The sequence below is a fragment of the Mirounga angustirostris genome, unplaced genomic scaffold (assembly GCF_029215605.1).
Source record: "Mirounga angustirostris isolate CCGP_5_RB_7025 unplaced genomic scaffold, mMirAng1.0.hap1 SCAF_5, whole genome shotgun sequence".
Taxonomy (NCBI): domain Eukaryota; kingdom Metazoa; phylum Chordata; class Mammalia; order Carnivora; family Phocidae; genus Mirounga; species Mirounga angustirostris.
Genome location: NW_026991713.1, coordinates 70,520,086 through 70,536,380, shown reverse-complemented (window position 1 = coordinate 70,536,380; position 16,295 = coordinate 70,520,086). Strand labels below are relative to the sequence as shown.

The 16,295-nt window shown below is 38.9% G+C and overlaps 1 protein-coding gene across 2 annotated transcripts in view; it reads left to right on the top strand.

Annotated features, from left to right (window-relative positions):
• Positions 1-16,295, top strand: part of PDZRN4 (PDZ domain containing ring finger 4) — a 134,375-nt gene that overhangs the window by 57,897 nt on the left and 60,183 nt on the right. Inside the window, exons 2-3 of one of the 2 annotated variants that reach the window (XM_045873622.3) lie at positions 10,385-10,641; positions 13,720-13,822. In XM_045873622.3, the coding sequence (XP_045729578.1) occupies positions 10,385-10,641; positions 13,720-13,822 (360 nt within the window). Of the gene's footprint in view, positions 1-10,384; positions 10,642-13,719; positions 13,823-16,295 lie in introns of those variants that run through there. The other variant, XM_064590346.1, reaches the window with a different exon arrangement.

The following is a 16,295-nucleotide window of genomic DNA, read 5'->3' as shown; positions in this document are numbered from 1 at the left end:
CTCACAGAATACTGTTAATTACCTTTATTTCAGCTCTTTACAAGTTTGCTTACAATTGTGGATGTATATGTTGTTTTTCCCTAACAGGTTGTGAAGGGCAGGTGCCTTCCCTCACTCAGCCTATTAGACTCAGCTTCCACAACTTTCAAATGGGGATATAATACTTACCTCACATGACTGTTGCTGAGTGTGACTGAGAACACATGAGCCAAGTGCTTCACACAGTTTCTGGCATGTTACGAATGCTCACTCAGTGCTAACTGATACTACTGTTGTTGTCACTGCCGGGACTCTAAGCACAGGTATTAACTTGTATTCCCGGAGATCACCTAGTCTCCATCACTCAAGCGTTAGGAAGGCAGGCAGGCAGGCAGGCAGGCAGGAAGGAAGGAAGGAAGGAAGACTCAACATCATAGCACTCTGTTAGCTGCCTTAGCTGTAGTATTTATTTGATCCTATCCACAACTCTGTGAGGGCTATTAGCATCTCCTCTTCCAGACAGAGAAACTGAGGCTCAGAGAGGTTAAATAACTTACTCAGAATGACACAGCTGATATGGTAAACTGTTTAGATCCCAGTTCTGAATGCTTCCGGCATTGTGTTCTTTGACAGATGGGTGGGGCTTATGAGCAGAGCTTATGGGTAGGGCTCGCCTTTGTATGCCACTAAATTTTTACGATATATTTAAGTGAATGGAATAATATGGGTAACTGGCTGCACCATGGAGGTGGGAGTGAAAGGAAAGCAGTTTGCATGTAAACACAGATAACTTTAATGACAAATACAATCACATTTGTTTTTACATGGATTTTGATAGAGAAATATGTGAAAATTTAACAAGTGTTTATTGAGTATCAAATATGTGCCAAGCATGTTTTGGGGCCTTTAAACTATAGCACTGAACAAAACTGTCACTGTTGTCACTCACAATGTTTTTCTGCCTGGACGCATTTAAGTAGGGATTGCTTTTATAGATAGGGTACAGCAAAACTCTGGTGAAGATGTTGTTGGCATCTTTGATGTTCTTATGACAGATGCCATGTTACAAATAACTCACTGCCTCTTTAGTCCCTTATTAGTAACTATGTGGAACACTTTTATTCCTTTCATTTAACAGGTAGTTATTTTTGGCACTTCTTTGGCATCTTGCTAGTGTGGCTGAGACCCAAGGTTATATTCTTGATATCCATAGATGTCCGAATAACAAAAAATGGGACCCAGGGCTCTTGTCCAGGGGCTAAGAGCACATTTCCTCTTTTTCAGTGGACATAAAAGATGAATTGCTCTAAGTCCTCAGTTACTGATGCTGTTTATAGTAATTTTTTAAAAGAAAATCTAGGTCATTTAATTACGATGAAGTTTTTTTCCCAATGAAGTAATTTCAGTTCATTTTAAAAGCATTTGCCCTATATATGCCTTATGTCTTTACATCCGTAGACCCACTGCAGAAAATTTTATGTCTGCATGAGAATTTCTCATTAAGTATGTTTCTCACTAACATACTTGGACCTGATGTGTCAAAACTCAATGGATAGGTTTATTAATAATCAGCTTCATCAGCTTAGTATTATCTTAGGAAGTAAAAGGTCAGTAAGTAGTTGTTATCCTACCATTTTATCAGTGGACTCTCCTTGAAAGACTTCAAGTCATTATTCACTGCTTATAGAGTCACTTGAGATATAAAAAGTCTTTTTATAGTAATGAAAGAGCTCCCACAATTAGCCAGAAGGCAGCCATCTATCTTTTTAAATAGCTCAGCTTGGAGGAGAACAGGATTTCAGGTGATATTCAGTAGATGAATTGTTATGACAATGATAAAGTTGGTGATACCAATCTGTGTTTTTTGCTGTAGGGATGTGTGTGTGTATGTGTGTGTGTGTGTGTGTACTCATGCACATGCACAAGAAAAAAAAAAGACATTCAGCGCAGAGTGGAAATTTATTTCTCTAAAGATATGCAAATCCAGAAACAAACTCTATGTCCAACAATTCCTTATAATTATTTTTTTAACTCAAGTGATTACAACATGAATCTGTTTTTAGCTAATAACAAATACAAGATTTTGTAACATTCATTTCAACATAATTTCAGGCTTATCAAAAGGTTACAAGAATGGTACAAAGAATTCTCAAATATCATTCATCTAGATTCCCCAAATTTTAACATTACCTTCCATTTGGTTTAGATTCATCCTCTCCCTTTCCCCTACCCCTCACCCTCTTGCTTTCATGAAGTCCTCAAGGATAAACCTCACCAGTAACAGACAAATCCATATTACTTGCCTCCTGCTAAGATAGACAGAAAGACACAATACCACTTCTAGGCATTCTTGCCAAAAAATACAAAACCTGAATCTAATCAAGGAGAAACACAAAGACCAACTGAGGGAGATTCTGTGAAATAACTGTGCACATCAAATATGTGAATACTTTAAATTTGCTCTGTGATCTCATTTGTTGTATTTTCATTCTCCCTTAAAAATGCAACTTCTGCTAAATCCGAGACACTAGAAATTCTATTTTTGATGCAACTAATTTTGATAGTGAACTTAATTTGCAAAGATGGTAAGTTTTAGCTTTTGCCTTATTTTTGTTTTCATTATTGTCTAAATCAGATGAGTTTATGTCTAGTTGTATCAGGCAGGGTCCCAGAAGGAAATGGAAGGCACACTTGAAGGAGTTAATGGAAGTGACTTTAATGAGGGAGCAACTTCTAGGAGGTGTGAGCAGAGTTAAGAAAAAGAATTTAGAGAATCACAATAGAAAGAGAAGTCCTTACTACCCACAGACCTGAAAGGGGAAAGTAAACGAGGGATGTGAACAGAACCTACCAAGAGCTGGTGTCCTGAAAGCCAGGTGGAGAGGAGCCTGGGTAAAGACACAGAGTACTAGCTCTCTAACCACTAACTGAACCAAACAAACATAAAGCAGAGAGCCTAGTGATGCAGTATACAGTGGTCTGTGTCCAAGAGCACTGAGCTGGACAGAGAAGAGTAGACTATGTATAGTCTACTCTATACATCTGATGGACAAAGAACCACCAGCTCATGTGCCAAAGAGGAGATACATCCATTTCTTTATTAACATGAGGGAAAATAAATGTATTTATAAAGAGGTAAATAAACCTATGTTGTATAGACTTCAATTTATTTCCTTCAGTAAGAATCAAAACATATCATGACCTGTTCTTTTTTTTTTTTTTTAAGATTTATTTATTTATTTGAGAGAGCGAGAAAGTACATGAGAGGGGGGAGGGTTAAAGGGAGAAGCAGGCTCCTCGCCGAGCAGGGAGCCCGATGCGGGACTCGATCCCGGGACTCCAGGATCATGACCTGAGCCGAAGGCAGTCGCTCAACCAACTGAGCCACCCAGGCGCCCATGACCTGTTCTTTAATAACAGGAATAATTTATATAAATAAATACTTCCAAATGGGAAAGCTCAGAAGAGAAGAATGTGGCAGTGAGCCTCAGGAAAGAAACAGAAAATACAGAAAAAGGGGTACAAAAAATGAAACAAAGAAAAGATAATTGAGGGAAAAAGCAATTATGACTGATGCATCCCCAAGATTTCCTATAACCAAAATTATAAATTTGGCCAAGAATAGTTCTGATAAATTCACAAAGAATGGGTCTATAATATCTTAATAAGAAAAGTTGAAGGGCGCCTGGGTGGCTCAGTTGGTTAAGCGACTGCCTTCAGCTCAGGTCATGATCCTGGAGTCCCGGGATCGAGTCCCGCATCGGGCTCCCTGCTCAGCGGGGAGTCTGCTTCTCCCTCTGACCCTCCTCCCTCTCATGCTCTCTGTCTCTCATTCTCTCTGTCTCAAATAAATAAATAAAATCTTGGAAAAAAAAAAAAAAAAAAAGAAAAGTTGAAGATGAGTCTCACTTGTATTCAGGAACACCTCACCATCAAAGTGTGCTGTGAAAGGGGTCAGGAAGTAGCATACTATCACTAGTAGTGACCACAGTGTTACAATCAGTTAGTTAAATGTAACAACAGGCTTTTTAGATATCTCCTTGGGTTACTGGGGATCTGCTATTCATTAGTATTATATATATATATATATATATATATATATATAAGCATTTTTAATATATTCACTTTCTTAGGTTGTAAATGTGTATCATGTCACACAAAGGTTAATTAAGAGCAAATCCCACAATGTCACAACTTATATAGGTTAGGCAACAGTCTTTATTGGGAAAACATACAAGTCAGGAGTGAGCAGCACAGGAGTCATGTGGGACCCAAAACGGCTGGACATGCATTAGGTCTGTATTCCAGTGGAGGAATCCCCACCTACTGTGGCTTTCTCTTCTTTGGGGAACATTATTAGTAAGGAAACAGACTACAAGAGGTTCAGAATGTTTGGGTTAGAAGTTAGTTCCATTTGGCTGGGAAAGCCAGTTGCCTAGCCCTGGGGGACTCTGGAGCTCACGGGAAGCTGTAACACCCCCACACACCAGGAAAATGGAGCTACCGGTCCCTCATAGTCCAAATAAGCCAAAAGGAGCCCCAGGATCACTTTTGAATAAATCTGCTTATTATATCAGATGTGATAATTACATCTTTATTCTCTTCCCAAAATCCAGTAATAGCACTTTCAATGCAGAACATTGTACTACACAGACTTTTGTTATAATGCCATCTAACACTTCTTGTATTCTTATCTTCTAAAATTACATGATTATCACAAACCCACCAGTGATTATTTTGTTCATTAATAACATTTAAAAAGGTCAAAATTAATTTTAGTCAATCTCTTACTAGGCTTTCTTCATATAATTTTGACAATTCTTATTCTGTGCGTTCTTTTCACTATAAATATTTTTATACTGTGCTATGCTTAATTTATATGACAGATGTCCACACAGAAGCAAACATACCAAAGTTTCAAAAAAAACATATGCTTAAATTCCTTAAAATTGATTGAACAATTGTATATGACAAGTGTTTTAATGACTCTAGGGTTTGGATTATTTTAAATTTCTTCCATACCAAACATTTTAGCAGTAATTTAAATATTGTTTCCTCCTTCTATAAAATGTTACTAGAACATGTTTTTACAACACCTCCCTAATTATCAGGTGGAGAATTTGATCAGCATTCTCATAGGGACTTTAGTCAAAATTAATTCCACATTTATTTGTGAAGGGGGGAGATCTTATAAACCAGCATGCCCAACTAGAATTATATTGCTTGGCTCTGAGAGTCTAAATGTAAACCACGGTGACAGTAGTTGATAACACTCTATTATATAATTGGAATTTGCAAAGAGAGTAGAACTTAAATGTTCTCACCAAAAAAACTAATTAATATGTGAAATGATGGATGTGTTAATTAACTAGATGGTTGGAATCCTTTAACGATATATACATATATCAAATCAACACAATGTATATGTTAAATACAATTTTCCTCGTTGTCTATATCTCGATAAAGCTGAAAATTAACAAAAGAATAAATGAATGAATGAATGAATAAAAATTTTGTAAACAAAAACAAACAATATTCAAGTGCTTTATACTTCTCAATTTGAAATTGGGCTATATCAATTGCACATAATCTTAGGTATTCTATACTTCTTCTATTGAGTATTCTTATCTGTATTCTCCTATGAAAGGCACAGATGCATAAAAGGCCTTATTTTTCACAAGAGGGAACAGAGGTTTAGAAACCCTCATCATTCCCAAACAGCTGACTCTGGAAATGGCAACTCACCAGGGTGACTTGGTTATTCATGCACTTGTTTGCACTTCAAAAGGAAAAAAAGAAAAACCTGTTTGTTTTCTGATACTCAAGAAAATTTTGCATGTGGCTGGATTTGGAGAAATAATCAAAGTAGCGCGCAGCTCGTATCCAAGCTGAGGCCACCAATCACTCTGGGGAGGTTGCTGACAAGTAGCCCAGATTTTGCAGTTTATCCAAAAGGGTAGCTTGTTCCTTAAACAGAAGCCTCATCAAACATTGGCGTGATGTGGTTTACATATGAAAAGCTATATTCTTTACTTAACATTCACAAGTTGCTTATGGATTAATTAGCCCATCTGCCACAACAAATGTATTCACACATCTTTTGCTGAAAAGCCACTACTTTTCTCCTATCCCCTTATCCCTATCAATATAATGGAAAACAACTTTTTAGGAACAAGACACTTCTTTTTTCATACCTGTATATTTTTCAACTTCAGTGCTGGGGTAAGAGGGAAACCTTCCCAGAGGATAGTTTCCCATGACTGGCTTCTCGTTTAGTCGCCAGTCATCCGTGTGTTCGTTCCTCTGAATGTCTTGCAGCTACTTCAAGTTTGACATGATTACGGCTACTACTCTTGCCACCAGCTTCCAGTCCCAAATGTAGTTGTTACAAGGACAATCTTTTCATCCTAGAACTTTTATCATTGGCATCTTCTTTTCCTTTCTTGAGCTGTGGCCAATTCCGATAACCTCGTTAGAGGCAAAGCGCACTGGTTTCTCATTTATCTCAAATCAGGTGGCTTAATCACCTTTGGAGAGTCCAGTCGTCCCACTCTGGGGCTGCTAGCCCCTTGTCAAATAGTGACCGCAGGAGTCTTTTCAGTTATATTCCAGTTGCTGTACTCTAGTTGCTCAGTGGTGGCAGAACCGAATCTGTTTTGACCACAGTTATCAATGTGCCAGACGTTATAGTAATAGAGGGAATTACCTCATAGATCTTCCTGTTTATTAGGATACTCTAACCTCTCACCTGCCATTCAACACCAGCTTCATTAAAAAGTCTCTTTCTCTATGCCGTGCTTAAATCAAATCGCCAGGCTTTTTGAAACTCTTCTGCACGTAAACTTCAAACTCAAACCCCACAATGCATTATTTCTCTTTTAATTTTCAAATTACTTCTCTTCCCATCAATTTTGCTCCCAACTCTTTTTATCCACTTTTTCCTCCTGAAAGTCAACTTCCCTGTTATCTTTCTGGCATTTTTGCTTCCCTCCTTTTACTAGGCACCCAGAACATTTGGGGTCTACACCCATGACTACCTACGTTAGGTGGGATACCTATATAACAGAGGGCTTCCCCATCTCCTGTCTCATTTCAAAAAACATATAAAAATTGTATGTAGTTTGTACAAAAGCAAGGTTGAGGCAGAGAGGGAAGAAGGGATGGGCAGGAGAGGAAGCAAGGGAAGGAGGGAGGGAGAGAATACGATGGGAAAAAAATGGAATGATAAGGATAAGGCACCATGAATACAAGACACCATGTTGGTTTAAGACCTGGCCACTTGGGAAGAATGAGGTTTGGCTATTAATTTATTTGTTCATTTACTACAAACTTTTTTCTATAGGATTAAAACCTCAGATATTCTCCCAATGTTCTTCTTCCTGGCTGTAACCGTTGATAACTGAGCAAAAGCAACTGCCACAAAATCCCAATTAAGCTATTCTTTTTTGTTGTTGTGAAAGGCATAATTTATAAAATGGTGACCTTTTGGTAGGCTAACAGTATGTTGATGAACTTCAAGTGAAGTGAAAAAAAAAAAGTGTTTTGTATCATCAGTGCTTACATTTTCTAAGGGATCACGTGGGACAGTAGAGCCTTTAAAGGTCATAGACTTCTTTACTTTGAGAGATATTAAATAGCTTATGAAAATAGAGGTCAGCTGCAGGATAACAGGAAGAAAAGAGCATTCCCAATGGGGAGGCAAGATATTCGAGATTATATTGACCGTCCTTTTTTAAGATTGTATTTGATTGTCCTTTAAGCAAAAAAATGAAATTTGCATATAGATGCTATAATTGTAAATGAATGAATGTACAGGGTCTTAGAATCAATAGCTATTGATCTTTTGCTGTAAGAACGCTAATATTGTCTGCATAAACTAAACATTATAATAAGAACTAATTATTTCACAGCCTAAAATACTCTTCAGTAATTTTTATGTTTCTGCAGAAATTGTTATACTTTTCTGGATTTTGCAGAAATAATTAGTAATCAGTAAAGAACTCACTTTTGAAAAATTATTCTTGCTTTGAAAGTCACTAAAACAAGTAAGAAACAAAGAAATACCAAGACTGCATTGTAGGCAAGGTGCTGAGCTACCTAGAGGAAGAAATAGGATAATGGCATTAGTCTGTCCACTACTTAATGACACACAATTTATGCACTAGAAGGATTTAATGTGTGACTGGAAGACGCCCTAGCCACAAATTATTTTTCCCTTTCCCCTCAGATATTGCTTGAAGTCGTTCAAAAAGGGCAGTCTTCTTTTATTCTACCACTATTAAGGGTTATTTTAAATGCAAGGCTTATAGATTATGACCAAGAATTCTTTTCAGAATGAGAAGGATATAAGACTTTGCAGGAGTGGATATTCACTACACTGAAGGGATACCATAAAGCAGAAGCCTAGAGACAAAGGGCAATTTCTCCCATATAGATTCTGGCAGAACAATCTTGTCTACCACTGGATCATCTTCTACAACCCTGGAGTTCTTAAATACTGACCACAGTGTGAAACATAAAGAATGATACCAGCCAACATGAGAGGTTAGATTTTAGGTTGTGTTTCTCTGTTCTTGGACTTTGCTTACCATCTGCTGATTACACATTCTCAGGGGAGACGGTGGTGGCCCCAACCCAAAGTGCCCTAGACCAATGGCTCAAGGAATGAATGACTGTGTCCATTGATGTCCCTTGTTCACATACTCCCATATGCCCAAAGTCATCCAGACATTCCAAGGTTGTACCAATACCAATGCAGCAATAATGTTCAACTTTAGTCCCTAGAGAAAAGAATCAGAGTGAGAATGTACAGATTTGTGAATGTGTGCTCCCGGTCAATAACCATTCGTATCTTCTACTGAAGTTTCTTACTAGTGATCCAAGAACTGTACTGGGACATATTTTGCTGGTGAGGAAACTTAATTGCTCAATTTTTGAAGGCACATTAACTGTTTCAGGGCCCACTGAGTAAATTAGATCCTCCAGGTCATTAAGCCTGTCTCAACATGACATGATGATTTCTACCTGGCATTGTATCATTTACCCCCAAACACCCCACACTTGCTCTGAGCACACACATATTCTTTGTTTACTCAAGGAGAGAGAATGTGCTCATTTGGATGTCAGCAATCGCTCTCTGACTGCAACTCAGCAACTCCCTTCACTTCTTCTTGAGGCACCCAGGGATCTCTAAGGATTTGCTGGTGCGTAGCAGTTAGCAGAGCCTCCCCAACAGGCAGATGGCTTAGTTGTCTAGAAATAGTATAACTTCAGGGGTTTTAGGCACAGTATTGTGCCCCCAAGTATCTCTTCCTATTTGCAAAAGCCAACATTATTGATTGATCTAGGGTGGGAATTGTGAAGATATTTCAGGATGCTGTAGGCCTTTATTAAAACAACTTCCACAAAAGGACTCTGTTATCAGGACCGGTTTTAGGGAAATAAATTGACAGCTATTTGAGAGCAGTCTGTACTGCCGCTGGAAAGGGTATTTAGAAAAGTGTGTGGGTGTCTGGAGTGCCGCAAAGGCTGGGGAACAGCACTAGCTTTTGATAATTAGGCATGGGAGAGTCTCACAAAAAGAATGATTTTCTCTCCCAAATGCCAGTGGTTCGCCCTGCTGAGAAGCAGTGATGGGGGGCAAAGGCAAATATCCCTCTCTCTCTGTTATGTCCAGGGCTACCTTGGAGAGTCATAAATTGGTATAAATTAAAACAGGTGAGGATCCAAAGGAACATAGTATGCTCAGAGATGTTTTAGAGCAGTGCTCCTTTCAAGTGCATATAAATCAGCTGGGATCCTGTTAATATGCCAGTTCTGATTCAGCAGGTCTGGGATAGGGCCAGGGATCCTGCATTTCTAATAATCTCTTATGCTCCTGCTTATGCTGCTGGTCCACAGACCACACTTTGAACAGCAAGGATTTAGAATAGAATGTACATGACGATAACATGATCTTGGATTTAAAAACGATGAATATGAAAGAAATTTGACAATACCCACAAAGTTAGATTTCAGGCCAGTCAGACTTTGATTAAATATTGAAAATCCCACCAAGAGATGGATAGAACATTTTTTAAAAAAGAGATATACTTAACATTTCTACCTATCTGCAGATTTTGGTGAACGTTTTCTGAGGCCGATGTGTGATTTAAATGTTTAAATCTTTACTAATGATCCTGACAGAATACTTCCTAACCAAACAAGAAGCAACGCGTTTTCCTGATCTTCTTCACTTCCGAGTATTGGTGAAGAGTTCAATAAATGTCAGTGTCTGATTAAATATTGCTTTACAAACTTCATATCAGAGCTGGCTTAAACTTACCCTCCCCATCTTTTCTTAATCTATGATGACAGCCTCTCTGTTCTTTCCTCTGAGGTGAGCAATGTCCTTTTATCTTCACAGGTCAATGGGAAGGATCTCTCAAAGGCCACCCATGAAGAGGCCGTGGAAGCTTTTCGAAATGCCAAGGAGCCCATTGTGGTCCAGGTGCTAAGACGAACACCGCTCAGTAAACCAGCCTATGGAACGGCCCCAGCAATGCAGCTCATGCACGCCAGCACTCAGACTGACATCACCTTCGAGCACATCATGGCTCTGGCCAAACTTCGGCCACCGACCCCTCCAGTGCCAGACATCTGTCCATTCCTGCTCTCAGACAGGTATTGTTCTTTTCCTGTCATTGTCCCAAAAGCCCTATTTGTTTTCACTCAGCATTTCAAGTGGGTGTTGGAGAGAATCAGTTACACTAGCAAGCTGACAGTTACAGAGAGAGGCTCTCGGTTCTCTTTGGAAAATGTCTCCACCGTGTCTATATCCAATTAGTTCTCAGCTGGCCCTGCTAGCTACTTTCCCTGACCCACACAGTTGCTTCACTTTAGGAGTCATGCTTGCTGAGGAACAATGAAAAATTCTGGCTCTGATTAGTTCATCTTTATATTTCCAGCCATCAGAAACCTCATGCTACTCATGAGCACTGGTCAGGGAAATAGCTTTTCTCACCAAAGCTGCCAAAAACCTTATTAAGACTGAAACAGAAGTGGCATGTTGGCACTCTTTTCTCCTCTGTGGGTCGCCTCTCTCTCTTTCACTCTTTGCTTTTCTCTTCTTTAAAGGAAAAGCTAGGAAATTAATTTAATTAGAGTGCAATTCTCCAAAGAAAGCAATTACCCAATATATTGAGATGTCAACAAAAGATTCTGGTTGTCACTAAGTATAAGAGCTGTGAAATAAGGATCTATTAAAGGAATATTTCTTCCCAATTTTTTACCTAATTTAAAGGCAGATTGAGAGATTTTATTCAAATAATCTTACTTATACAGTCTTGTTTCATGAGGAAGTATGTTTTGCCCCATACATTTTATTCTGTGAGCTTTGAAGCAAATATTCAAACATTAGGGAGAGTTTGATTTATAAAAACAATAGTCTCTTTAGGCTGCATTTTCACTGCCTACTGCAATCCATTCTGCACTTTGTAAAACACTTCCCTGCCCTTTATTGGCTTTTGTTAGGTTCATTTCAGTGGTCCACAAGTGTACATTAGAATCACCTGGGAATTTTGAAAAGCGGTATCAATGCAATGCCTGAATCCTACTTCAGACCAATTAAAAAGGAGTTTTTAGAGTGAGGCCCAAGGGCCAAAATTTTTCCAAAAATCTCCCTAGGCAATTTTAAGGTACAGCCATGTTTTGGAAACCACTCCTTGAAACTTCAAGTTCCAGGAGGGCAAGGGCCCTGTTTATTTTGCTTCACTCCATCCATGCAACCGCTTCTTATCAAATAGCCCCCTTTATCAGGCACTGGAACTAGGTGCTGGGCATAAAACTGGGAACAAAAATAAAGTCACCACCTACCTTCTAGAGGAGGAGATGAAGAATATACAAGCAAACAAATATTTAATATTTATGAATACCGCCTCACACAGAGTAGCCTTCCAATAAACACTCTCTTGGAGGAATAATAGCTAACATTTATTAGCTAATTAGGCATGTTTTAAGTAATATTACAAATGTTTTACATTTATTAACTCATTTGGTCCTTACAATGATCTTTTGAGGGAGTGCCTTGTACTATTACCATCACAGATGAAGGAAGATGTTAAGTTATTTGGCCAAAGTCACATTGCAAGGAAGTGATAGGGCCAGACTTCTGAGCCTAAGAGGTCCGACCCCATTACCCACTCTCTTAACAGGTATCCTATGTCACTCTCCATAAGTCCTGCAGACCTTAGCTTAGAGGTAACCCCTTCTAGTAAACTTCCTAGAGCAGCAGTAGGGACATCCCCCCCATCTGCTCTCAGATTCCATATTTCCCCTGAAGTATCACATTATATTGACATTCCCACTTTACTGCTCTACCCAATGAATAGAGCAAGAATTGATTGGATTTGGTGCACCAATAGATTTCCAGCACCCAGCAGAGGGCCTGGCATCTAGTAGACAATAAATGTTTATTGAATGAATAGGTGTTCCTCATGGCAGGGCTCCCTTCTTACCAACTGAGAGACAAGAGAAACACATTAAGTGCCCAAAGCAGTAAACTTAATGGTTTACCAATCCAAATGGGTTTTCAGAGCCAGTCCAAATTTAAGCAAGGACAGTTTACCTGTTAGACCAGCAAGCAAGATGTTGCATGTACTACTTTTGCTATTAGGGTTCATGTCGATTAACCCTATATGGAGATGACAGCCATAGACAGCAGTGAGAAGGGACTGGTAGAATATTTACATTGACTGTATGAGGACACCAGGATGCATCTCTCGTGCATGCCTTTGGACTAGAGATAAGGAAACTAATTTATACTACTAACTCCAGTTATTCGGTAATGTCCACACTGGCACAGCTTAGAGGTCTCACCTGCCACTAACTTGGTTAGTTGCACTGAGTCTTTTTCACTGACTTCTAGAAATAGAGATGCCCTCATTCTCTTTGCTGTTAAACTGTACTTGACCTTCCTATGGTCTAATGTATAGGATCCATATCATAGCTTATAGTAATTTTAAAGCACTTCAGTAAATTACTTAAAACATTTTTCCGAAGTGAGACATGTAAAAGTCATGTACAATGCCCCAGGTCCCCCTCATTTCCTTTAATCCTCTCTGAATTTTTGGAAGGGATTATGAAACCCTGTGACTTACAGGAATTTCCAGTGAGGTATCACTGTGAATGCTGATTAATATTTGTGCACTGGCCCTCTATCAAAGAGGGGGAAATGTGGGTTATGAGGGAGAACAAGGAAGGAGGTCTTAAGGAATGAGGGCAAGGTGAGTACATTTTACAATCTGAAAAATAGATGCTTTTGAAAACAGATTTCAAAAAACAGTTTGGGGCTGTATATTATGAAATGGGTAGTACTCTGTTACAGAATCCCCCTCTTTGGGTAGACTGCAGTCTCAAAGGCCACACATCCACGTATGGAGCAAGTCACATTTGGTGGAATGGAAGCAGGCCAGGGAGTATTAAGCGCCACGGCCTGTCAGAGATTTCACATCAGACTCTTTGGAGTGCTGTTCTGGCCATGGGTCCTTACTCTTGGTATTCTCTCAGAAAATCAAATTGATGGACCTCATGGAGGGGAGAAAGAAAAGCAATTGCTCTTTCTGAGCTTTTAGTTCACTCAGAGGCTGGATCACTACAGGTTTTATGGCAAAGCAGAGAAAACAAGTGAAATTCTAAAATCAGTTTTAATCTTGAAAACAACCCTTTTGATCCATTTCTGTCATCTTGCTACATTCCCCATAGCTGCCATTCTCTTCATCCGATGGAGCATGAATTTTTTGAGGACAATGAGTATCTTTCCAGCTTGCCTGCTGATGCAGACAGAGCAGAGGACTTTGAATATGAGGTAAGATCATTTTTACACCACTTCACATTTCTTCATGAAGTTATGGTCAAGGAGTTTTGCATAAAAAGAAAAAATTAATTTATTACTGTGAGAAATACTTTGTCTATTACATATTGAGGTTAAGTTCTTTTAAGTATTGTTTGTTTGGGCTGTTTGTGTCTAATATTTTAAATACATTGGAGAACATTTTTATAATATAAGCTTGAAAATAATTTGATTGCATTTTTGCTGATTTTTATAAACAGCATTATGGCAGCCCCAGGTTTTCTTCTTTCTGTAATATAAAATAATTTCCAAGTGGAGTTTGAAAAAGAAATTATATTTAAAACCAAGATTGTGCTTACTATTTTCATTCATCGTATAGTATTTTGGTTTTAATTGATAAACTAAATTATTTTATATTAGTTATATTTTCTTTCACTTATTCAATGTTCTCTTTGTGACTCAAGTATATACCATCAAAAGGAGTTTCACTGACTTTCTAGAAAGAGAAATGGCCTAATGCCCTTTGTTGTTTAGCCTTTATACAGTATATGTTAGAGTATCTGTACTGTGATATATAACAATTCCAAAAGCCCATCGATTAATTATTTAAAAGCTTTCACAAAAGTTAAAGGATTTATCCTAATATTTCCTCTGCTGTTGCAGTCTATAAATCTTTGAAAGGTTTCAAACCACTCTGACATTTGGAAATAAAGTAGATTGAGGAGGCAAAGAAGCTTTGGTAAACAGGTAGAGAACCCATGATTATCTGCCCTTTTAATGCTTTAGATGATGTCATACAAGTTCAGCAAAATGTTCTTTTCCATTTTACAACCAGGAAATCCTGAAATCTCTTCCCTTAGGAGGATCTGAAATCAAATAAGGCCGATTCAGTGAAGCTCACCTAAAGCAAATAGACGTTTATTTGAAATCTTCCCCCTGCAAAAGTCATTGCTGGGGATTACAGAAATCATTATTTCTTTTCGGCCAGAATTTGGAAGTCTGTGCAATGATACCTAACATCTGAGTGGATGGTTTCAGCATTGTTGTTCCTACGAATTTTTTTAACCCTTCTCCATTAAATTGATTGAAAACTTTTATTTTATAAATCCATTCAGTGACTGGTATGCACTGAAATATCCATTAAGTTTTGTATTCTCATGAAAAATAAATTACAAAATTTAGTCACTTACCCAAATAATTCAAGATTAAATGATGTTTTTCTTTCAGCTAATGAATACTTTGGGTTTAGGGACTGGAATTACCTAGATCACTTCAGCTTTTTATTTAGTTTGTGCCTTCAGACTTTATTAAAATAAATCTGTGTTTAGGAGGGAGAGCATGGAAGAAAGACTTGCTTAGGTGGGCAGGTTAACAGTAAAAATTATGTTAATTAATTAGCATATCATTGAATATTCCAATGTAGACAAATTTCCTTACCTTTCTATAGGGCTTACTGTGGCTAACCCACATCCTCTTTTTTGAACAATGTAAATCCCTGATAGATGCCAGCCTCAGTATGATGACAGTGGTAAATGCTCAGACAGGTCCTCTGTAGCCTGTAATCTCAACTAATCACAGCATCATAGTCATTAATTTGCTGTCAGCTGTGATTCTCTTGCCGAAGGCATCTTTCTGAGTGATTGAAATAAGAATGAATGTTCCTGTGAAATTTAAATAAGGAGGAAGTTACGGTGACAGGCTTCAATCACGAGAAAGGATGCATGTGAAAGCATCGTACATGGTTAAACAGGGGGGTGGGGACATGGGGGAATATCCCAAGGATAATTTACCAGGTTTCAGAGAGAATAATGGCTCTACCTAGTACTCCTCAGTCTGTTCCGGGTATGTGGCAGAGTGGCACCCACCATCCCTCATGGCTGTGTGAGATTAGACGGTAAAATCTAGTCCACGGCTGTCAGCAGAGCTGATCGTGGATACCACATGAAGTGGGGAGATTTCGAAATGACAGTCCCACTCCTGCACTATCAAACTTAGACGCACACTGGTCAAGGGCTTCTGTGACCAGCAAAGATGACCTCAGCTCCTCCGGAAGCTCTGAGGATGCAATGGGTGAGCCCCTTCCAGAGGAACTTCTTCCGCGCCACTTAGAGACTATTACAGGAAGCAGGCCCAATGGCCAAAGAGAAGGCTTCATCTCAGAAAAAGATACTCATTTCTCCTCAACCTAAACACGAACACACATCAGCAGGCAGTCGGAGAAGTAGAGGAAGATCCCCTTTCCATCTGCTCTCACTCATTTCTACCTTCAATATTTAATGAGTACTTAAAATAGGCCAGGCTCTTATCTAAGTGGTTGATGGATGAAGCCCCTGCAGGGGCAGCTTAACCTGTAGGGGAGACAAATAAGGAAAGACACAATACGTTCGGGGATGGGACGTGCTAACGGAGAGCAACAGCGTGGGTAATGGAGAATGGAAATGCATGGGCTTGGGACGGGGTCCTGCTCTCTTATACAGGGGGGCCAGGG